Raw genomic sequence first — 26,282 nt, forward strand, 5'->3', positions numbered from 1 at the left:
TTATGAGTACAGATTTATTGAAATCAAATCATGTGAACATTTATTGCGATAGAAATAACGTTGTCCGATGGATGAGGAATGTCATTTAAAACAAAGACAAGCACAACAATAAAAATAAAATTTAGCAAACATAAAATCAGAACATTACTGACTCAGAACAATAGTTTGAAAGCACATAAATAATCAATTTTAATTATTAAACATTTGAATGTGGCAATCAAAGTAAAATTTGGCATGCTCTACATAATATAAGTGAAACTAAGGAGTAAAATATATCACTTGCAACATTCTTATTGCACGCACACAATTCCATCGACAGTAATCCAGCAATGTTCTTATAGCAAGGTTGTGCAAACGTCACTCAACAAAAGCAATCATTTTTCATTTTGAACATACTTTATGTTCTGGATTACTTCTACGATCTTCCACATCACACAATCAATTTCACAAGAGCCAATACACTAAATAACTAGAAAATAGAAGAATGTTAAGGTGTGTTACAAATCTGTAAGTGGTATCCATTTTCATTTGAGATTTTTCCACTGCTATTTTTTCTCTAAATTCTTTCGTTAAAAATAGTCAAGGTAATGGCAAATAAAAATCCTTTCAGAACTCACAGCAGGAGGTCTCCAAATTTTTTAAACACGCTGCAAGTAAGTCCCAAGGGTCAATACCTAACTTAATAATGGGGGAAAATAGGCATGTCACGTAACTTAATAGTTGTAAGAAAATTTTCTAATTTATCATATATATAGAGAGATTTAATGGTAAGCATTCGTTTGCATCAACCCTGGTACAGTACAGGAATTTAAGTTTTGAATCTCAACTTTAGCTAGCTCAACATACTACAAATTGTGCACAGGTTCTTATTTCAGAAATAGTTAACAAGTGATCAGGGCAAGAGAGTTCTAAAAAGACACATTTTATATAATTTAAATCTGTATCTTACAAGATTGTTACATTTTAAAATAAAACTGGTCACACACGTTTTATTAACATTTAATATATTTTATATAATTTTAAAAACAAATGCAAAACTTTTACATAAAGTTTTTTTTGAAAATTAATGTGTCGAGGATTTTTAAGAATTATGTTTTAAAAGAGTTATTTAGATTGAATTAACAGAAATAAAACTAAAATGAAATCATACAAATGAAATTAACAAGGCACGAATACTTATGATCGAAACCTCGTCACGATGAAAGTTAAAGGCACACAGTAAAAGAATAATAAACACAAAACTATGAAGTTTTAAAATACGAAAAGTATATGATAAAAATTATTTTGAACATTGAAAATCTCATAATTCACAGACATAAGAAAGGCAATTTTAATATTAAAAAGTATTTGGAAATTTTATGGAAAAAAAATGGCTTGCAGAAGAAAATTGATTAATGAAAACCCACTCATTTTCATTCTATTTAAAAATACATTTTGAACATATAAAATATATTCAATCATTTTAATTTAAGAAATATACTTCTTTGGCAGGATATTATTATCAATAATAAATATATTTATAAACCATTAGCAAAAAATATATGTACAAAGATTTATAAATGCTAAGTCCACTTCAATGCAAATAAAAGAGCATAACAGCAATAAAAATAATTTTTAAGATTGCTATAAAAAGAGCAATTGTACTCGGCAATAGATAGGCACACGTAAGCATATATGCAGCTATATATACTTTGCATTTAGTTAAAAGATTTCATAAAATAGCTATGCAACTACAGTGCAACATTTTCACAGACTTACTAATTGTATATGTTTTTAGTGCAAAATAATGTGTAGAGTCAAAATATGTTTTCTATATTAAGAAAAATAACAAATGTAGCAGAAATGATGCTTAACTACAGGTTATTAAAACCGATTGAATAAATTGAAATAGTTATATTTCATCACTTTTCTAATGTATTTAATATCAATTATATATAAAACAATGTCTGAAAATTTATTCAGCTACAGTTACACACATTACTCTTTTTCATACAGCAACAGTTAACTATTATTTACTGTGTATCTAAAACTTAATAGTGAAAAGATACCATAATTTATGAGGAGTGATAATTTAAAAAAATATATATTTGGTTGACATTTAAATATTAAAAACTTGATTAAAAATAAGATTTATAAAATGCAAAACAAATATTTAACATGCAAATTCATATTTAATAAAAATAACAGCCTGAAAGAAAATAAGGAGTCAATTATGTAAATGCTCTGACTCTTCATGATAAGTTTTAAAGTAACTTTTCATTTGTTATTTTATATTTAAAAAGAAACACAAACTTAATGAATTCCACAATTAAAAGGCTGAAACCATACAATAAATCCGCTAAAAGAAGAGATCAAATCATATGCAGAGGAAAAGGTTTGTACCAATGAAGTGAATGAACAGAGTATGGTACCTATTGCAACAACAATTTTTCCTTTTTAAAGATTTCACACAATACTTAAAGCTACTACCAAAAAATGGCAAGTTAATTTGACACACAGGAATGCATAAAACAAATTTTAGTGTAAGATTTATTAGAAGTTCCAGATTAATACAAGGTCCCACCAATTTTAAAAAATTTAACTTCAGCTGGCATTTCTTAATAAAACAAAATTTCATATCTAAAAACTAATTTAAATGACTTACATTCAAAAACTCTTTGATAAAAGTCACAGAAAAATTTACTAATATTTTTCAAAGTACATATCAAAACAAAATTTTATAATGAAAAGAGAAATTGCATTCATTTATCAGTATGTTTGCCTTCGTAGAACATGAAATCTAACCACAATAGAAATTATGAACATTTCAAAATTACATAAGCTATGTATCATACAACATGAACTATCCATATACACATATAATGAACTATGATACAGTAATATTTCCGTACTATTACCAATTACAATTAAAATATAGTTTAATATATTAAAATAAAGATGTTACAGAAGAGTATATCTAATGAGTGACTTGAACTGCAATACAAAAACTTTGAACAAAATAAGACAAAATTTTTAAGAGTCTGAAATGAATTTTAAATATTACAAACACTGGTATGGAACACTTATAACATTTTCTATTCAATTTTGGCAATAAAAGAAAACCATTTTTATTAGGAATAATCATTATGTGTGGAAAAGTTTGCTATAGAGATCACAGAATGTTGATTCTCAGCATTTGTTGTAACTCGTTTTGAGCCCAGATTACACATTTAAAATACTAGAGTTTCCTCTAAGCATTTAAGGAAACTTGCTTAGTTTTAAATTAATCTTAGAACTTGCAATGCACAATTCAAAGATTTTTTTTAGGAAAAAAATAAATGTAAAATAAAAACTGCAATTCAAATACAAAAATGCTCACCTTTTTATATTCTAAAATGCATATATAAAATAAAAGCAATGAATGTAAAACCATTTATGAAAGGAAATAAAAAATTTTTTTAATGAAATATAACAGCTAATTTAAAAGTTTTGTATTATTATGTTAAAATGCAATTTTAAAAGAAATTGTATGGATTCCAGATAGGAAGAATGAAATGCAACAAAATAAACCAAAATTTATAAAGAAAAGGAGGGGGGGAAACTTAATCATGGGTGATTATATATAAAATGTGTGATGTTTGTTTTATGAGCATTTGACATTGCTAAAGCACTCTTAGATGCAATGTATGGCAGAGAGTTAAAACATAAAAATATTGATAGCACTTCCCATGAGCTATTTTAAGACTACAGTTGAATTTTCGTCATGATACAGACGATATGTGATTTTGTGGAGATCCCATTTGAGTAAGGACTTTGTCTAACCATTGTAGAGGACCGTGCAAGTGAATCTCTATCCAACACGGTGTTGAAGTTACGTCCTGTCTGTGGTACTCCGCACCCCATCCTTTCACAAAACTTGTGCGGATGGTGCACATTTTAGTCAGTTCATAGACAGCTTCAAAACCATGGTTTACAGCATCAGTCAAAAGTTGAGCAAATTCCTGGAACATCATATGATTAAAAAAAATTTATATGATTGAAGCAAAAAATAAAACAATCTGAACACATCTACTAGCACGTCATAAAAATAAAAAGCAATTGACGTGCATTGACAGATCAATTTGGGAAATTATTGAAATATAGTATTACATGTGATGGAGGAAAAAAGTTAATCACAAGAATTGGAAATTGAAAAAAATATGAACTCTGTGGCCAGATAGCTAATACATTAACTTAAAATAGTCTACATAAGTTGCAAAATACAGTAGCTCTTTAGTGCATTTGTTATAGGTAAATATCTTACGATGCACCAGCTTCGGGCAGTATGGGAATTTTAAAATTACGATATATTCTCAAGAGACTGTCTATGAATATTACGCAGCGAAAAAACAACAATAGTCCTTGTACGACGCAATATTTCTTTACAATTTAATTTAAAATACTTTTAAATTTGTTAATCTTTTCATTAACTTTAATTAGCAATCACGATATTGTTTCTGATAATTATTGTAATTAATAATGCTTTCGATGACATCTCAATCCTTAACAGAGCTTATAATGACATGCTTTTGAACAGTAAATTCTATCCATAAAGCTTGCCACATATCAATAAATACAGTTTATTTGATATTTTGGTAGACAATAAGAATCATAAATTAAGATAATAATCATAGTTTCAATTATAATCCTGATTATTTGAAATCAATCACATTTTGCTCAACTCTGGTTTGACCTGCTTGAGCAATTCTGAATTATCCTGTAGGTAGAATGCTATTCAAAATTTAAGGACTTAACTGATTAATAAATTGTAAACTAATACTTCTGTTAGAAATAAAAGTATATCTGAACTTGCCACGGAGTAAGTATGAGTAAAATAAAAACTCACTTGATTGTTAAAAATTTTCAAGCTGCACCCTGGAGGTATTTTGCAAACTGTGGTAGGGTGAAATCCATGAGAATGATTGCAATTTCTACTTTGGACGAAAATGGCACTGTCACTTAGACATTCAGCATAGACTTCTCCTCCTACATAGTACAAGTGAATGCCTGAAACAAACAACTTATCAAAACTAGAAAATTAATTATTTTTTTATATTTCATCTATTGGATGTTTTTTTTTTAAAGCTTTTTGTTATAAAAATGTATGGATTTAAATTTATTATAAAAATTTCTAAATTTAATTTATAATATATTTATAGATTTAAAATCTCCAATATTAAAATTTTTAGAATGGTTGGCACTGGGGAAAATGTGAAGAAAGTATTCCAAAACATTCCCAATTGATTTCAATATTTTAGAATAGATCGTATAACAAAAAATAAGTTCTTGCAAATATTACTTAAAATTATATACTATGTAAATATTTTTAGCATTTATTTAATACACATTGAACATAGTACAAGATTTTCAAATTAATATAGCCAACAAATTTAAATTAATTTAAACCATTCAATCTCCACAAGCCAAAGCTTGACTATATACAATTTAAGATGCTTGAATATATGCTGATGCCACAATGTAAGATAAAAAAAAATTAGTTATCTCAATGAAAAATGGCAGAGCAATTTATTTTGCACAGTGTACCTAAAACACTACTCAATAAAAAGTAGGCTCTACAACTGTGCTAAGAAACAAAGAAAAAGTGTTTGAAAACACAGGAAATATGATATAATAAATCTATACACAACATAATATCAATAACTATAGCTATATAGATTAAATTTTAATTTTTCTAACTTTAAAATAGGATGGCATTTTATCTACAACCAGAAAATATTAATCAAAAGCCTGGACGTGCCAACCTAGCAAAATTATCATTCAGGAGTTTCCCTAACAAGAATTCAGAAGGGGTAAAAAAAGGTGCACGGTATGCAACATTTGACACTTCTAAGGAATTTTAAGTAAAAATTTTATTAAATATAAGAATGCAAGAAATTTTACACACTAATAGAGCACAAAAATAGTTGAAAAATATTAAATGGAAACACAGATTTAGCAACACAAAACTACATTAGGTAGATACTTTTAATTAAAAAAATAAATACCATTTCCTTAATAAAACATTATGCAAAAACCCTAGACACTATAATAAAAATGCACAAAAACTTTTAAAAAATAAATAAATTGAAGAACTATTTTATTTTAAAAAACAAATTCAATACTAATGTATAATAATACTAAAATCTGTACAATAGAGAACCAATTATCCGTAATGCTCGGGACCATCGCTATCCCGGATGTCTTAATCTCCTGGTTTTCTGGATCGACCAAAAAGTGTCGTTAATCGATGTTTTATCAAACCCAAATTACAAGGAAAAAGTGTAAACACATTTTAAAGTAAGAGAAAAAAGAAAAGCACTCCTAAGTCTAAAAATGAAAAAAATTGTAGAAAAATATCATTTAAAAGAATAAAAAAATTTGCAAGTTTAGAGAAGAAAAACAAGTTTAAAAAATAAATTGCAATTCCTAAATTAACTAATAAACAAAACCAATGATTAAATAACACAATATATTTCATACCTAATTATAAGGGGGGGGACGATAAAATAAAAGGAATACTTATTAATCTAAATATAAACAACACTTAAAAAATATCGAACCGAAACGATAGTTAAAAAAAAGGCACTAGCATAAATATTAAAGCCTGGAACAAGGCAAGATCAACGGAAAAAAAAACCTAATGATAAAATTTAGGATTAAAAATAATTTATTGCGTGCAAAATTTATCATGAAAAGGAAAAAAAAAATAAAAAAATAATCAAACGTAGTGGAATCAGAAAAACAAAACTGCAATCTGCTTCATAAAATAATTGTATGTTTAAATTAAAAGACAATTATCCTTTTATTTATTTTTTTATGAAAACATGATTTTCAATTAAAGCAAGTGTGATTCCACATCAAGAAAAACTTGCGAATGATACCGCACTTCCAAAGAATCAGAATTGATTCAAAAGAAAAATATTTTATTTTTATTAATCGATGTTAAATAGATAAATACGTTTTTCTCTTTCATCTTCTGTTCACTGATATGCATGTGCAATGCATTTTCCCCACCCCCTCGTAAATCAAACAGAAAACGAAATCAGCATGCCACTCCTTTGAGTTTGATTGACGGCCTAAAGGAGAAAATCAAGATCTAAAATCTTCAAGGTCGCGGAAGAAATGACGTTTCTCTGGGAAAACAGGGAAAAAAATTCTTCCCTTCTTCACATTTTCTTCTACTCAACTTCACATTTTCTTCTACTCGACTTCAAGGATGAGTCCAATTCCCGCTTTTTTTTCCATATCGTTTTAGTTCTAAATGGCGGGAGAACCGAGCAAAATTTCCCCTCGGATAATCTTGATACCGGATAAATGGTTCTCTACTATATGCATAAAAAAAAAAAAGAGTTTCAGATTCAGCTCTTCGCAATTAAGTCTTTCTAAAGTCATTGGTACATGATTTGTTGAAGTTGGTTGCATACTTCTGTTTCGACTAAGACATCTTTTAAAAAAAAAAAAATTATTTTTAATATACGAAGCCTAAAAGAATAATGTTGCCAACCATGGAAAAATATGCACTAAACGCTATAAAAACAGCTAGATACAATATCAATTCCAACTATAGGTAATTTTAAGTTTGGCCGTCGATTGCAGTAAAATTCTGGCGTTTTTCGAATCAATTGCGGAGGGCGGGAGAATAACTCAAAATTCGGGAGACTCCAGCAAAATGCGGGAGAGTTGGCACGTCTGAAAGCATACTTTATTTTTTCTTTTCATAAAAATAATATGTTAAGGTTTTTAACATTTGTAGATTTTAGTATATTATTCATAAAATGTATTACTAAAGGGAAAAAAATCTGAGAAACTAATAATCCTACAGAAATGTTTTTACAAAACAGATGAAAATACACAAAAATAAAACCAAAAATTTTATGCCATAATTTTACTGTTAACATTTTCCACATAATCAGAAACTATTTTTTATTCAAAATATTGTTATTAAAATGTAAGCTAATGCTAATGTTTATTAGCCTTATGCCTACTTTTTTTTTCTCACGGTACTTCTCAGAGTACTGAAAAAACATTTACTATAATAGGGTTGTACTTTTGAAACCAAATTCACGTGATACTGTTACGGACTGGTTATTTTCTGTCCAGCCAGTATAGTTTTCGAGACTGGCTGTCATTCGCGAGGTCTTTACGTGATGATTCTGGAATCCTAGACTTTCTGTCGTCTTTCAGACAATTCGAGAATTTTGGAGATGCGATGAAAAATTACATAAAAGGGGGAACGGAGTATAGTGGAGTTAGTTAGTCAGACTACGAGTTATCTCTGTCGCTTGTTGTTAAATCTGTTTTGTCTTAACAAAAAGTTCATTCAATCGCCGAACCCGTCATCGCCACTATTTCGACTAGTGAAGAAATCAATAACAATACCATTGGAGATACTGTGCTCGCTGAAGTTATTCATTCCAGCTCGAAACTTTGAGATCGTAGCATAGTGGATATTTCTGTGCCAATATATACGTATATATTTTTGCTGTTCTTGGATCTTTAGGATGTCTAAACGCAAAAATTTAACAATTTTTAATTATTTTGAGAAAAAATCACAACCTGAAATTAGTGAAGTGACAGCATCTAGTACCAATGTAAGTTTTTCTGTTGAACCGAAATGTGATACTTCCGTTAAAGAAAACATTTCTAGCATAACAAAATCTGATGAATGTGAAAGTGGCCCTCAAAGTGTTACTTTCCACCCATATGGCATTGAACTTTTTTCAGAAAATATTACATTATGTTCTTAAACTTAAAAAATCAAATCAAAATTTAACTAAACAATGTTGTCTAAATAAAAAGTCAAAATTGTCCAGCTGTCTAAATTAGGGATAGTGCTTTATTACAGATTCGAATTTCTTTTAGTAGTTTCAGAAAATTACGAACACCCCCCTTGACAAAATTCTGCGTATGCCACTGACTGTGATAATTTTCTTCGTAAAAACAGCTATAACTAGAAAATAATTTGAATTACACAAAATTCCTTATCCAGAGGGGATGAAGCAGATGCGAATGGCTTTAAATTAAATTGTACGTCTATCTTTTATAAATTGTTTTCGGAATTTATATATTGGTTAAGAGAAACTACATAGATAAAAAAAAATTAAGTGAAATCAAATTAGCAATCAGGAAATGCTGATTTTAAATTTAATGTGTGAAGAAAAAAAAAACATTTGAATAAAATGACATCTGCCAGTCAGCACTAACTCACATAATCTTAATCTCAGATAAATCTGCTTTGCTTAAAAAAAAAAAAAATAAATAAATAAATAAATAAATTTAATAAAATAGTAAAGAAATAAAAACTTAAATTGGTAGAATATTGGTTAATTTTTAAAACTTTAACAAGTTAACCAAAAAATAACAAATAGGCATATTTCAAATTTACTTTTAAAGTATTTGTAAGTAGAGGTGAGCAAAATAATTTTATATTGAATTTACTAAATTAAGACACCAGAGCATGAAAAAAAAAGTTTCAGAAAACGAAGCATCGCTGAAGAAGATGCTGGAATATACCTTTGCCTATATGACGTCGAGTGTTTTCTATAGTGGAATTTCTATTTACATTTGATAAAAGTCCCAAACAAAATCTACTTTGATTGTTAGAAGGATCTGTAAAACCATCTACCACTATACTGTGGTTTTGAGCATGGAAAATTTCACCAACTCTAGAATTTAATTCATAATATGCAATTGAACACCAATATTGTGGTTCTTGATAGGTGACTGGAGATACATCAGCATCTGAAAGGCAAAGAATTATATTAGTACTATGAATGGGAGAAGATTTACAAAAGATATTAAATGTAAGGATTAATTCCATTCAAGTTCAAAATAACTGATCAATTATGTTTTATGCCTCTGCCGTTCTTGGGTGCATGGTCACCATGTCAATCAGTAATTCTGCCGATTGGGAAGTGCGTTTAGTGAATGAAAAAAAAAAAGGTTGTCCTGCCTGTCGAAGTTCACCGGCGTTTATGGTGAAGGTGTAATGAATTATGAAAATGTGGATAAATGACTTTATAACGAAGAAAGAACAAATATTCATGGTCAGCCTATTGTCATGAATGGAAAAGTTTTGGATCGTAAAAACCCCGACTTCCAAAAAGCACCAAACTTCCATCTGATTTTAATTGGTGGAAAGCGCTTGGGAAATGATCTTACTAAGAGTCAGGTGGCAAAGTTCTTTGATAATGGGATTCAAAAGCGGGTGCCCTGACTTAAAAAATTTTTCAATGTTAATAGTGACTATGTTGAACAGTGAATAAATGTTCATATTTTGAGGTAAAATTTACTTTCATAAATAAAGTTTCCTTTCTGCATAATAAAACAGTTCTCACTTAAAAATTGACACTTCTAATTTAATTAGCCAGGTAAATCATTTAACTTTAACTGAAATGCATAGTTAAATATGCACACATATACATAACAAAATATATAAACACAAATATTGATGCGATAGCTAGCATTTGCTAGTGACATTAGCCTTATACGAAGAATGAGAACGGAAATAATTGAAGATTCTCAAGTTTTTAAGTTGGTAGTAATATATATTAGTTAAACAGTAAATTAAGAAAGTTCCAGGTTATGACTAACAGGAAATAGTTCTGGTACCGTAAATGATTTTTTGTTGTTGAGAAGGTAGCAAAGTTACACATAAGTGCAATTAAAAATAATGATATAAATATTTAAATCAAAAATAGGATAATAGAATAAGGCTAAAAGATGCTTGAAAGGATAGTGAAACCAGTTTAAATCAAAATACTTGTCAGGGTGTGTAGTGTTTTTAAAAAGGGCTTATTTTCGATTTTAAAAGCCCTTAAAAGCGCTTTTTTTGTTGGGTGTTTTAAAAAATGAGATATTTTATCTTTACCACGAGTGTATCAATTTTTGCCAAGAATTATGCAAGAAACATTCAACGTTTTCACAATTCATTTAACCACAATCTATTTCAGCATACCATTGATTTGAAGTGTAGGAAAGCGCCATCATTTTAAATACTTGCAGGTCCGCATTATACTGAGGATTCTTGCTCTCTTGCATGCAACTCTGCTGAATTTTGCAACAGATCCTCAATTTTAGGCAATTTTTTGATTTTTACAAACAGCTTGTAATATTTTCTCTAGCACATTATCACTAAGAGATGACCTAAACTATGTTCTTGTTTTTTTTTTTAACCCGACTGAATGCACGTTCACATTTTGCATTTGAATGTGAGAAAGATAACACAGTTAACATAAATTTAGAAATGTTTTTATATTTATATCGGCCCATTTCATTCTTCAGTTCTCCAAAAAAACCCATTGACTGTCCATTCTATCTTCTTTCACTGTTTCGAGACTCTTTTTAATTTGCAATTGGCACAGTTCTTGTTGCAATTTATCCATTATTACATGTTTCTCCTCACCAGTGTTTGCTAACATCACGGGAAATCTTTGATTAAATATTTGATGTCAGCAAAAGAAGCATCCTGAATCTTTTGAAGATCTGTAACACTTGCATGGCACAAAATTTCATTTTTGAAAGAAAATTTTAATCTGATATAATCGCATACAGTGCAGAAGTATTTCCTAACAGCTTTGAAAAACTTCTCTTTTTCAGAAGCTGGAAGATTTTCTACAATATCTGAAGCATAATTACCAACAATCAGATCTTTATTTTCCTTTCTGATTAAGGGGATTGTTGTAATCAATGTCCAAATAAGTTTGACATTCTTGTAAAATATTTGGTTTTACAAATCTGACAAGAAAGTCCTTCATTAAATTTAAAAGAGCAGACCTCAGCACATGAATCTGAGGTGCATCAAATTGCAAAAATGTATAAAATTATCAAACAAAAAACATTATAGAAATAAATAAAAGACATTGCTTAAATCATAAGAAAAGAAATTAAAAAGCCTCTCCTCTCGAGTTAGAATTGATGATGAAACTTTTCCAAATGCATACGCCTCGTCAATTTTTCTTTTCTTAGAACCAGATCCAGTAGAGTTGCAGCTTGAAGAATCACTACTTTTAATATTATCACTCTTTTGGAATCTTATACAAAGATAAAGATGAGGAACTGTTCTTCTTTGAGCAATCCTCTTTAAAAAAAACTCTTCAATGGTTGCTATTGTTCTATTACACGAACAAGGCAAGACTATATTTGTATTTGCTTTTTGCAATACAGAAAAAGCACCAGATTTCTGCCCCACAATTATAGGAGCATTGTCACAACTTAAGGGGATGCTGTGAAGTGATTTCAAGCTAGTTAAGACTAGATTACCAATATTCACACCAGTAGAATCCCCTACTAAAACTGGCAGTGATAGTAACACACAGTCAACTTTAGCCTTGGAAGAATCCATTGGATGCAAATTGAAATAATTTACAAAAATGGGATACAGTTTGGAATCACTGTCATTACTATTGTCCACAGAAACGGTCTAAGGACTGGAACATAAAGACTTTGTCAAATTTAGTTCTTTTTTAGACGGAATTTCTTGTATGATTGCAAATATTTTAGTTCTAGCGCATCCATAACTTTTGAATCCGGGAACATTTTTCAGAATAATGGCCCTGCATGATCAGAACAGCTGAGTGGTAAATTATGTTCCACAATGAATGCAGTTAATAAACATTCAGCTTTAGTAACGGCATTCTAATGTGTTACTTTTAGCAAATAAATCAATCTTTTGACTGTTTTCAACTGCGATCCAATTATTTTTGTGTTTTTTAGTTTTAGCGTGAGCACAAATGTCGTTGCGACCACCATGCGATATAGAAAAATCTGATCGGCAAGGAACACAAAAAGCATGAGTTAGACCTTTAGAAGATTTCTGAAGGAAATTGAACTCTTTCAAATAACTCTCTTTAAAATGCTGATAATAAGATCTTTTCGACATCATAAATTAAAAAAGAATCGTAAACTAAAAAGATTCAAAAACGTAGATTATGACGCAAAAAAAAAAAAAAAAAAAAAAAAAAAAAAAAAANTTTCTCCCGGATCTATATTTAGGGACCGTTCTCACCGCCAATCAGATTCGGAAACGCAGCTGAGTGTTTCAACTTCTGCGTCATAACTTTGATTTTCTCCCTTGTTCGAGCATGTGCCGAGAAGATGCAAGAATTTGATTCTGCTCTAAAAAATTCATTCGGGTACAAAGTCGGACCGTGGTTCTGTTTTAAAAAATTGGAATTTTTTTTTATTTATTTCTTTTTAAATCGAGGAAAATCGGAAGATTAAAATAAAAAATTGGTAAGCGGAAGTTTCGATAAAAAAACGGAAATCTTCCGGCTAAACCGGAAGAGTTGGCAGCTATGAATACGCTTTTATAAATAAATCAGTCGATATCAGTATCACTCGATAACCTTTTTAAATAATAGTTAAATTAATTATAATTTTGAATTAATTTTTGTATACAATTAAATAAAGTAATTATTAATTAAAAAAAATAGAATGAGCTACTTAATATTGAATATATTTATAATTTTGCATAAATTGTTTTTATGGTGACTAATATAATCAAGAAAAAGTTCTTTAGTGAGTTTTAAGAGTTCAATTTTATCATGATCGCTTAGTCTTTGAAAATTATTTTGAATTTTGTTAATAAATATAAAGATATTTCAACAATAGCAAGAAAGATTTTTATTACCTTAATTACAAGATGCTTTTTTTAAAATGCTTACAAATATTTTTGAGTGCTTGAAAGCTGCTTATTTTCAGTTGAAAAATTTGGCTTCAAGTCCCTACTTGAGCAACAAAAGATGTACAAAACATAAGTCTGACTCATAGTTTTAAATGGTAGTGAATGTTGGATGATAATTAAATCAGATGAAAATAAACTGGTGAACTTAGAACGAAAAGAAAATAGAAGACATAATAGTGAAATAAAACAATAATTTAAAGAACTTAATTTAGTAAGACCAGCAAGGATGACTTGTTACATATATATGGAGAAAAACAAGAAACGCAGGTTGTGAACAAAATAAGTTGGCAATGAAGAGAAATATTTTAAGAACCAACACAAGTAGAACAAATGCAAATAGGTCAAGTTGGTAGTAACCGATTGAGATGGTCTTAACTAGAAATCAGCTATAGTGATTTAGAAGAAATGCATAAAAAATTTACAAAAATACAATATATTTATGACATTTTTAACTTTTAACAAATGTCACCCACTTACACGCCTTTAGAATACTTTCCATAGTTTCTACAGCTTTGCAAACCCTCTCTTATTCTACAGCCAATTCAAAAGATCATTTTTAAATAATATTTGTTGTATGTTAAAAACACATATACAATTTAGACAAAACTAAATAGGGGGACACCTTGGCTAACTTACTACTCACAATACCCAATCAATCTAGAAAACATTACAATAAAAATAAACAAAAAGTACAAATAAAAGAAACCTTATTTAAAGTTTTTTTTTAAATTGAAAAATTTGTAGGAAACATAATAAATAGTCAAAATAATAAAAAGCTAAATTTTCATGCTCTAGAACAGGGGTTTCCAACTGGCGGCCCGCATACGCCCCTCGAAGCCTTTTTTTGTGGCCCGCGAACTAAAATATGTTAGTTTTCATAGCGGACAATTTTCGTAAAAAATCGATAAGGGCTTAAAATACTTTTCTTGCTAAAAAAAAAAAACTCATTTTTTTTGTCATCTGTGAAATTTAACATACCAAGGGTGCAAAAAAAAATTATTTCTCAGGTTTTGCATCCAAGAAAATATTTATTCAAATACAAAAATAATCGTGTATGTTGCTCTTTTCTTTTTTTTTAATTTCTATTTTATGAATATAATTTAGCATGTGCGTATCAGAGATTCTCCAATTTAGCTTTTTGAAACCACTCATTTTAGACGAAATTATTTTCATTAGTAAATTTTATAGTGCATAAAAGAGGGAATGAATACCATGTTTTATCTAAATTCCTTGAATTGAATATCGCATGGGCGGAAAAAAGAAGAAGAAAATTAATTTTAGATGCTCAAGAATTTTTTAGCATTATTTGTAATGCTTGTTATTTTGTCTTTTTTTTTAATATTAAAAAAACTTTTATAAAAATCTGACAGCAATATTTAATGTTCCTTCTAACATAAAAGAGTCCTATATAAAATTTTGATAAAGTTGTGGCCTGCCATGTGACTGGTGTTTTTAATTGCGGCCCCCGGCCTCATGTAAGTTGGAAACCCCTGCTCTAGACCAACTAAATGAAAAACCTTAAACTTGCTCAAATATCATTTAAAATAGAAGTGATTATGACACTTAAAATAATAAGAACTACAGTAAAAACAAATCTGACGAAAAAGAGACACATAATTTTTTAGTCACAGCTTTTTTCTTTATACAAAAGCTGATAACTTTCTAATAAATTTAATTTGAATTTAAAATCTAAGTTGGAAGTAATCTTGTAAAATGAAGAAAAGGGAGGATTAAAACAATTTTAACCACCCCATCTAGAATTAAACAAGTCTTAAGTATAAAAGAAAGACAAACCTGATGGTATAGAGGTAGTATCCATAGACTGATGATTACTTTCTGTTCCATGTTGTGAATCATCTTGAGGGCTATAGGCTGGTGGAGGTGTTTCTGCTAGGATAAATAATTTATAACAATCGTAAAAAGACCACTTTAAATGTCAAATACTATCTTTCTAAATATTTATTTGGATATGTTGAGAAAAAAATTAGAAGTTAACACGCTGATCTTAATTTTTTTCTTCTTTTTATTTCAACAATTACGAAGTTATTGGAAAGAAACGTATGTATAATAATTCATTTTTATACATTATCACCAATAAATTTGATATATATCTATACAGGCACAAACAACACACAGCCTGTTCTTCATGGGCACTCTCTGCAAATACCAGACTAGATAAGAATATTGCAAATTGGATCTTAGATTTAAAAATAAGATATTGGATTTCAAAAAAAAAAAAAAAAAAAAAAAAAAAAAAAAAAAAAAAAAAANAAAAAAAAAAAAATTCCGTAAAAAAAACTGCACACAAAAATCCAAATTTACAAGTACTTTCTTCTGGCTGAGCAATTCAAATAAAACTGAATTATAATTTATATTTCTCGTAGTTGGGTTCTTGTGAGCTATAACAGTTCACACCTAACGAAGACAATGAAATTAAAAGAATAACTTTCAGATGTGTAGACGATTTAAATATAAATGATACTCTTTCAACAGCTTTAGACTATTTTTATTGTTACAGCAACAATAGAACCCTATCTCTGCAGCAGAGGGAAAATAATGCAGTAGGTTCACTAAATGTGAAGTGAATTAGATTGGTATTTGAAATAAATTATTTATTAATCATATTTTTAGTGTACTTGAAAAATATCATTGATTACAGGCAAGAGATGAATCTTTTTAACAGTACTAGATTTAAAAAAAAAAAATCATACCATTACTAGCCTGAAATACAGAACCACTCCCAGGCGAAGCACCATATTTTCTACTGCCCCAATCAGAACACATTCACCAATTTAAGTGAGAATCACAAAAACTACCCCAGTAAAATTGATTGTTTTCAATAATGTATCAATGGCTATTTCAGCTACATGGTTGAATTAGAGAGATGAATAATTTACCTGACAATCCGAATGGGCTGTTTGGAGCAGAGCTGAGACTGGTGGGTGGAGATGGAACACTGATACCTGAAGACAGAGCATTGTTATTTGAACTTGAGGATGAAAATCCTTGAGGGGAAAAGCTAACATTGTGAGGCATTGTTGGGTCAGACATACTGTTTTGTCCAACATTCACTGACATTGACAATGAAGCCATTGGATTGGACATGGGATGACCAGGTGGATATTCACTGTGTCTGGGAACCAGCACGGGAGGTAGAACTAAAATGAAAAATGCTTAACACTAATAAAAAGGCCTTAAAGCACTTTCGGCAAATAATTTTTAATGAATTAATTATTAAATATTTCAAATACAAGCAGTAATAGAAATGAAGTAAGGAGACATTAACCATTCGATTATTTTTTAGAACATTTACTCTAAAAGATATATATCAATACAATAAATAATTTTACCTTACATGATATTCATGATTCTTTAATGACTTTACTGGGATTGAAATTTTTAAAAAAGATTGTTAATTTGTAAATTCTATTACATTTTTAAAAATGTAAAAATAGAAGCACAAACAAAAAGAATTACCAACTAATTTTAGAGTGAACTAATGAACAGTATTTTTTTGCATACAAAATTGTACAACTAAAAATATTTTAACCGTACACTTACTGCTGATTGAACTTTTTAAACTGCATTATAATAATTTCAAAATAATCTTTATTAATTAAAATAAATGGACAATTCTGAAAGAATTTTTTCTCCAATTAGGCTATAAAAATTTCAATTTCTTATAAGTTAAAAATTGAAATGAAAATTTAAGCATTAAAAATACTAACTTCTTTTAATATAAACAATTTTTTAAAAAATTAAGCACATGCAAAAATAATTTAACAAATCTTCTCTATAATTAATTTTTAAAAGCAAATTGATTTAAAAAAATATTTTAATAAAATAAATCACAAGATGTTTGCCTTCTAAATAAAATCCTCAAAGTTTTTTTTTTAGTTGTTGTTGCTAGATTTATAAAACATAAAACAAACTAGTTTTTCAAATTTTACATCAATGTATTAAAAAAAAGTTGTAGAAACTAGTAGGATACCTTAAAAAAAAAAAAAAAAAAAAAAAAAAAAAAAAAAAAAAAAAACTTACCAGGACTTTCTACCCTTTTGTAATGGTATGGGTTGATACAGACTTCTTTCTGTTTAGCTGAGAATGGATATTCACAAAATTCTAAAGGTTTCAACTCGTGGTGTGACTGAAGATCTGGCCATCTCCATACTCTACAATAAATCACATGGGGCAGACCCTTACGATGAGAAACCTTTTAAAAAAAATTATTGAATATATTATTAAATGTAAAACAGCTGAGAACGTTAAAAAAAAAAAGTCTTAATAAGTGCAAAAACAAAGTGGTTTTTAAATTGAGAATTTTTCGTCTATGTATGGTAACGGATATAAAAAATGTATTTTGAACATCTCAATAACTTATGATCGAATTATCACGTACTGAGACGCAAGTTTAATGTTTTTTGAAGGAGGTAACTTTAAATATGCTAATTAAATCAGAGTTGACTATATTTTAAGTCACGAAATAGGACTTACTTTTTCTAAATATACATGCATTTTTTTCAAAAGTTTTTGATTTCTAATCCTCAAAATATGGAGGTAGCCACAATGTGAAAAATATGATCCAATTAGGGATGGGTTATAAGTTTGAAACCCTTTAGATTAATTCAATTTTTTTAGTATTTCGTATCTCTTGGAACTCTATATTATTAAATATAAAAATTATTACACATTGAAAAATTTTTGAGCTGTACCGTACACAAACTTTTACTTTATTTTAAACTACATAATTTAAAAATGACAAAATTTGATAGAAATTGAACAAAAGGTTTATTAAAATTAAAAATTTTTAAAACACACTCACACATTTTTCAAATTTTTAATTCTTAAGAACTCTTATATTCAATGAGCCAAATATTCAACAAAGTATTACTTGGGAAAGTATTTCTTGAGTGTTTCTTTGGGGAAAATTTATATAAATTTAACAAAAAATAAACTTTAAGTCTTATTTTCCATTATACATTATTAGAAATTGTTTTTACACATATTTGTTAAACTTCAAATCTTGTTAGTTTGTGATCTAAAAGACAAAAGCAAAATTTGAAGATTTGAAGCTAGGTTACTTTAAACTGAACCATACTTATTTATTTTTTCAAAAATTATATTCAGGCAGGTAAATTTTTTTGTTTATAACACTGTTTTAAAATTGAGAACTTTTTTTACTTGCTTTTCTGTAAGAACTATAATGCGGCATTTTAAGGACACATTTTTAATAGACTTTACGAATTACTTTACTAAGCAAAATTTTTATTTTATTTTCTATAGCTTTCTAGTTTAACTCTTTTTATGAGTGTTTTTATTATAAAAACATTTTTTAAAGAGCTTATTTAATAAACATTATTCCTTTATGGTCCTTTTTTCGTAAGTATAGGGCAATGTGAAAAAGTTAAATTGAGATTTTTAGCTTTCAATCTTTCATTTAAAAATTAAGAATGGTTTTTGTCTTGGTTTCCATCTGGCTTTTTCTTTTTCAAAATGATTTCCTTGTAGATGTTTTTATTCAAGTTGGCCACTCAAATCAGGTTTCAAATTTCCCCGATTTTTCTAGTAAAAATCTTAAAATTTCCAGATCAGCATGTTTAAATATTAAATTTTTTACTTCAGTGTCAGACGTAAATTTTTATAAATGGATAGAAATTTAAGTTACTGATAACCATTATAATGACTAAAAATTATTCTAATTTTAATCTTGATAATATAAATATTAATTTTCAATTAAATAGATTCTTTACATTCAAATTGTCTTTTATTTCCTTTTGTAATAGTCAGATTAATATGTTTTACAAAATTTTCCATCTTATAAAGGTTAGTCGAAAAATCACTCATTTTATCTATGCCATGTATATTAAAAACAATGTAATATATTAACATCAATGTAATATATTTACAACAATATAAATAAAACTCATATTTAAGCAAAATTTTCTTAAATTTAATTATTTTAAAAATCATGGAATAAAAAACTTTCTTTTTTTTTAAGTATGGGAAAAAATGTTGAAAAAATTCACTTTATATCTAATAAAAAATTTCATAAAAAAAAAGCACATTGAGACAATTTTTACAATTTTTAACAACAGACAATTTTTACAACAGACAATTTACGACAGACAATTTTTAACTCTATTATTAGCCTAACTTGAAACCAGTCAAAAGCAGAACAGTGCAGAACAAAAAAAAAACTAAGTTTTGCTTTCCTTCCTTCTAATAAACAAACATAAATAAATCTTTCTATTCTAAGTTTATATATCATTTAACATGTTTATTTTATACATTCCTTGATTTTTGTCAGCTTTTTAAGGTAAAAGGACAACAGTTTCGGAAACATCAAAATAAAAGTTATCATGAAATCCAAAAAATCAGCATTAATGCAACAATTTTGCTACTAGCAATTGGTTGGCTTTGCTGAGAAAAAATAGTTCATTGGACAAAAGATTTCAGAAAAAGAGTGCAAGATAAAATCTCTAATTAAATTATAACAAATTATATTTTGGAGAATTTTATGAAGTAAAAAATACTAAAACATTTTGAATAATTCTGCTAAAAGAAAAAAAATACCCCTAAAGCATCTGAACAAACTCGAACAATTAAAGAATTTAGCCCACAGACAAAAAGAAGATTAAAAAAAAAAACTCTACATTTATAAACAGAAGCAAATATCCTAATCCTTTCTTCTACATCCACCGTATTTTTGCCCTTCCTAAACTGCATAGTGCCATAATCTCCAAAGAGATCAAAGATTTCTTCATTTATTTCCCAACATCAAAGAGTTTGAAATGGCATTCTAGTTTAGCAGGGTAATAATGAAGAGAATTTTAACACAAGAAAAGTATTGCTGAGTTGATATTTCTACGTCTAAATAAAAGTGGATATAACAGATGGTAAAATAATTTAAATTAAGAGAAAAATTCCAGCTTTCCATTTCTTTAAAATTCCCTGATTTTTCTAGGCTTTAATCTAAATTTCCCTGACTTTTCCAGTTTTTTCCAGTATAAAAAAATTCCCCGATAATTCCAGGTGGGTAGCCACCCTGTTATTAGACTTTAAACTTCAATCTTTCTCGAAAATACGGTAATCGGAAAACTGAGATGTTTAGCTCTAAAATTTTCTTCCAAACATTAAGAACAATTTTTATTATTCTGTTTTGCTTTTGCATATAATCAGTTTTTTTAAATGGTGTTTCTGAAGCAGCATTTCTGATAGAGATTACCTCTTTTTACGTTTAATGAATAATTTATTTGAGGGAAAATATTTTTAGCATTGAGATTTAGAATTAAGACATTTTTTTCTATTTCTCATTTTTTCAACTTCTTTACAAATCTAATTTTTTATTTAATTAGCTGTTGGTCCATTTTTTTTATTTATCTCAAATATATCTAATTATCTTTATTAATTTAAATTTCTTTCTTAAATTTTCTTTTCCTTCACCAATACCAATAAAACAGCCAAGTTTTGATTATTTTTCAATATTGACTAAACTTAGTTATATGTAAAAAATATTTATTAAAATTATTTATCTTTTTAAAATAAAATGTTGCTATTCGGCCGCCGAATATTCAATAATCGGCCTAATCACTGTTTGTTACATCCCAGTATAAAATTAGTCAAATATTCTCACAATTCCCCGTTTTTTTTTTTTTTTTTCAGCATACATGAGAACACCCTAATTCAGCAATATTTATAGTTTAGCTGTAAATAATACATAACAATAGTATTAATTTAGTTTAAAAATTATCATAGTTTTTAATCAATACAATACAAACCTTAAGGAAAGTATAAAAATGTAAAGATAGATTTTTTTTTAAATAAAAAAATACTGGAAAATAATAGAATAACAATAAGTAGTAAAATTGTCATAATGACTGCATATATATATATATACATGTTTTTAAAATAGTAAAGACTTAATAATTTAACCACACTGGTTTAAACCAACACTGTCCACAGTCACAACACGTTTCTGGAAATTTCGGGCATTTCTGGCTATCTTAAGACCATTGTGCAAAATTTCCATTTGCTGTGGGCGTCAAAATATTCAAGGCTGGCGAGTAAGTTTAAATTAGTAAAATATCTCCATATTTTCTCCAAAGGAAGCATCTATGTGCAAAATCTGGAGAAAATTCAACAAACCTTCAAGTCCATGGGACATAAAATTCACTAGAATGATTTACACAGAATTTCTGTAAAAGGGAACTCCTCAAATGTTTTAATCCTAAAAAATGGTATTTTAGTGCTGAAAGTGCATGCTATTTTAGTGCATGCTTCATACAAACATGAATTGTTAGTGATATTAAGTGAAACATGCTTCACTCATACTGGAAACATTTCTCACTATATTTGTCTTATCTTAATGATATGCAGACAGTAGAACCATTGAAATTTTATGGCAACCTTAATTTGAATACATATTATTGTTGTTTCGCTTTTCAACAATCTTTTATGGTTTTGATCACTAAAATGCCCTTTTGTTAACAAAACAGTGATTAGTCAGAGTAGTAGTACCTTAAAAACTGAAATTTAATGCCTAGAAAGTAAAATAAACAACTGCAGGGGTCTGTCGAGGTTTTTCTGAGAGGTACCTATTTTGTGAAAATTCAGACATAATTTGTAAAAAATTAAATATTATTTAAAAATCAACACAAAAATATGGATTTATCATTTCTTAAGGGATACAAAAATAAAATTTTAAGGAAAAGTATTTTGTGAAACTACCGTTTCTCCTAAAGTTGAATTTGTGAAGGTACCGTTAAATGGTAGTAAATTCGGCCTGGACAGACCCCTGAACAGAATAAAATGAAACAGATCAAAATATCTGGAATAAAAAAAAGAGGAAAGAGAAGATTCTGGTTATACCTGCAATCTACCATCCAATGACCTTGGAATGGTAACACATTTGCTAGGTTGGCCAGGACAGCTCAACGCTTTCTCCAACTCTTCTATTGCACCTTTCTTTTTCTTCAACTTTTTTACTAATGAATCGACAGCTTTTTCAGCCCATTTCTCTTCTTCGTCTCCTTGCTTCCAGCCTAATAATTTTTTAACTGCAGGACTGGTGAATGAGAACAAACTATTTAATGATGTCATAATTATTTCTATAGAGATCCTACAACAAAAGAAAAGTCATTGAAAAATTAATGTCATTCATAATAACATCAATAATAAAAGTATGCATATCTCTGAAATAAGAAGAAATAGGGTGACTGGGGTAAATAATGATCACCTAAGCTTTATTTAAAAAAAATTTCTTTTTTTTTTAAATTTGAGACATGGACAAGAATGCTTGTACACTTTACTAAAGTATAACTACATTTACTTAATAATAGTTTTTTGTTTAATCTAACAAAATAAGTATCTTTTAAACTGCTTTCTGTATTTTCCATTTCAAAGATGGGTTTCAAAATGTGCACATTTCTGCAAAGATCCCCCTCCTTCTCGTAATAATAAACATTTTGAGTTACTTTCTTTTTCTCTGATATGAAAATAGTGTAAACTTTTGTTTAATTGTTTCACATCTACCGTAAACATTTTAATTTATTACAGGAAACTATATCAAATGTGGCCCCCTACAGATGGGATAATTATTGATCACTGGGGTAATACCTGATCATTGTCATTTCTTTTTATAAATAGCATTAAAAATAGCTAATTGTCTCTTCTTAAATAACAGTTCATATTTATTAAGTGGAACAACTGTAAAATATATTTTAACTGTAATCACAAAATTTGTTTTTAACTGTATACAAGACAAATGTGTTCTGATTTGCACCATTTCTGGTTTGTCTTACCTTGCTTCTATCTTAATTTTTATGTGTGTACATTGTTAGAATAATTTTTAAGTTTACAAAGTAGCCTAATATAAATATGGTGAGAAATTATAAGCCTAAAAAGGATACTAAGCTTCTAGAAAGCAAAATTAGAGAATTTCTTTTAAGGATTGAAAAAGAAAATACCTTACCTAACTTTACACTCTCATCTAACGAAGTTACAAAATCTAGCAAAAGTAACCCATGTGGGAACTCTTTCTTATATTCCAGCAGAACACGAGAATGAGTTGGCTGCTTGCCTAAAATGTATGGCACGATGCGATGATTTTTGGAAAATTTAAAGTGTTAATCTTTATTCTTGCTTTTTAAACAAATCGTTTTATTTGCTGCTTAAACATATCTTTTTTGTTTATTTGGTTGATCTTGATGTCTTATTTGTCAATTACCATTGTATAATTATTTTTAAACAGCCCCTTCACTATAAAAACTGGTGATCAGGAATTACCCCAGAAATGATCAAGAGCAGGGGTAATTCCTGATCACTAAAAACTTAAAATCATTTAAATTCTAATTAGATTTTCAAACAAAGGTAGCACAGGACTCATCTCATATAACCTCAAACTTCCAGTAAATATTAAAATTTTATCTTGAATAGCTTTTTCCAAAAATTAGATGTTTGCATTTTTTGATCATGAATTACCCCAGGTCACCCTACAGCAGAGGTCGCCAAAGTGGTCTATATAGATCCCCAGGCGTCTATTTAACATAAGCGGGGGTCGATCCGAACCGGAAGGGTCGATTTGTCGAAGGATTATCAGTATTTTTCAGATATGTGACAATTAGAAATAAAAGAAAAAGACTTGGAAATATATACAGGTAATCTTCAAAAATTGAGCGACGATTATAAACTACGTTTTAAAGATTTGGAAAACATTGACATCCCTGATTGGATTACTGTGCCATTTTCTGCTGAAATTGAAAACGTGGACATCAACCTGAAAGATGAGCTTGCTGAATTATGATGGGGATTTGAAGCAAAGACGCTTTTTAAAAATTTAACAATAAGCAAATTTTAGACAAATATAATGCAAGAATATGTAAGACTTTACGAAATAGCTCAGCCATTTATGATAGCATTTCCAAGTTCCTATATGGTTGAAGACAGTTTCAGTCACGTAAATTCAATCTTAACTAAGAACAAAAATAAATTAAATGTAGAGTTTCGAGGGGATTTAAGATTAAAATTGACCAATTTTGCTCATGTCATTGATTACGAAGCAATAAATCCGCCATTACTTTACTTATCATTTCTACTTACTTATAATTTCATAAATATTAAGGTATTTATATTTCAACATTAATATATTTTTCATAAAACTATTGTTACACTACTATTACTTTAATAAATGTTCAAAATCATAAAAATGTAATCAAAATCATAAATGTACAAACACAGTATCTAATAGAGTTTTATTTTAATTAACAGAAAATTACTTTTATGGGGATTGATGGAGATTTCGAAAAATTATGTAGGGGTCGATGATCAAAAAAATTTGGCAACCCTGCCCTACAGCCTTCAAAGCACTAATAATAAACAAATGCACCTTAAATAGATATGTTATAATAACAAGTGTTGATGAGTCATTGAAACATTCAAGGATTATAAAATTTGCCATAATTGTACTTACCTAATAATAAATAAAATGGTGATATAAATTAAAAAACTGAATTCTGCTGTTGACACATTTTTGATACCTGTAAACAAATTATGAATTCATTAATACAATACAAGAGAAAATTATAACTGTTCTTTTTAATAAAAGTGAACTTATACATGACAACCTAGTAATAGTTTAACAAAATTTCGTTTTTCAAAAATAGTACCTAATTCCAGAGTTAATTCCGAAACTGACCTCGATAAATGAATAGGTATAGTTTTAATTAAAATTAAGCACAAGAGTAAAAACAGAACTATACAAAAAATTAGAAAGTAGAACATTACTTATTTAGTACAAAATGTAATTTTATTACACGTGGTTATTAATTTATGCAAACCTAAGTAACATAAAAGTATAAATTTATGTTAGTCTACAAAACTTAAATTGATACTGGTTTGACAAATATAATTTTATTTGCTTTCCTCAAATAAAACAACTATTTAATACTTACACAAAAACACATTTGATACATTCAGATGATATTACTTAGTATAATTTAAAATAATATATTGTTTAAAGTTTTAGTAATCTACGAGCTTACGTCATTCATCTGATTACTCACATTCAGAACAAGGGTAATATTGTCCAGCCTCACCTCTTTTTTTTATTACTAATTGTATCAATCGTAGCAACACATTACATTATTTTCAACAAACTTTACTTCAGAGCTGCTTCAAATTTTATTGAGTCAGAAAGCCAATAAATGCACAAGGAAAACAAACAAAATTTTCAAAAGAACCATGAGTTAGAAAAATAAAAATTAAATGGAATTACCTCTCAAATTAGTGGCGTCTGAAATTCTCAGTGGCGACAGCTTGTCGGGAATTTCGCTCTTTTTGTTTTTTTTTATTATTACCTCCAGGGCTTAAACTATTGCCAAATAGCAGAGAGAAAAAGCTGTGGCAAAAAGCTGGAAGCAAAAAAACTGTGACTTATTATTATTAATGAATGACGAGCCGTTTTTAGTTTAATTAAAACTACTTCACATTTAAGCAAATTTCAGTAGAAATCAAGAAAAAAAAATCTGATTTAGTGCCCATTCTTGTTGCCTACAAATAAAAAGGCAGATGCAAATTTGAAGCT

At 28.3% G+C, this 26,282-nt stretch overlaps 1 protein-coding gene across 6 annotated transcripts; it reads right to left on the reverse strand.

Annotated features, from left to right (window-relative positions):
* On the reverse strand, nt 1-26,109 carry LOC107438828 (Mothers against dpp). Of its 6 annotated transcripts, none has more exons than XM_016051207.3 (9): nt 25,974-26,109; nt 25,170-25,236; nt 22,571-22,820; nt 17,744-17,915; nt 16,600-16,860; nt 15,497-15,589; nt 9,532-9,759; nt 4,865-5,025; nt 1-3,980 (listed from the first exon to the last, which is right to left on the reverse strand). In XM_016051207.3, the coding sequence occupies exons 3-9, from the start codon at nt 22,799-22,801 to the stop codon at nt 3,741-3,743; spliced, it is 1,386 nt and encodes a 461-aa protein (XP_015906693.1). In that variant the 5' UTR covers nt 22,802-22,820; nt 25,170-25,236; nt 25,974-26,109; the 3' UTR covers nt 1-3,740. The 6 variants fall into 6 exon arrangements, with proteins under 6 accessions (XP_015906693.1, XP_015906690.1, XP_071036388.1 ...); XM_016051204.3 differs by having other exon boundaries at nt 15,497-15,592; XM_071180287.1 differs by having other exon boundaries at nt 25,651-26,006.
* Nucleotides 26,110-26,282: the final 173 nt, after the last annotated feature.

This window comes from Parasteatoda tepidariorum, chromosome 4 (genome assembly GCF_043381705.1).
Source record: "Parasteatoda tepidariorum isolate YZ-2023 chromosome 4, CAS_Ptep_4.0, whole genome shotgun sequence".
Classification (NCBI taxonomy): Eukaryota; Metazoa; Arthropoda; class Arachnida; order Araneae; family Theridiidae; genus Parasteatoda; species Parasteatoda tepidariorum.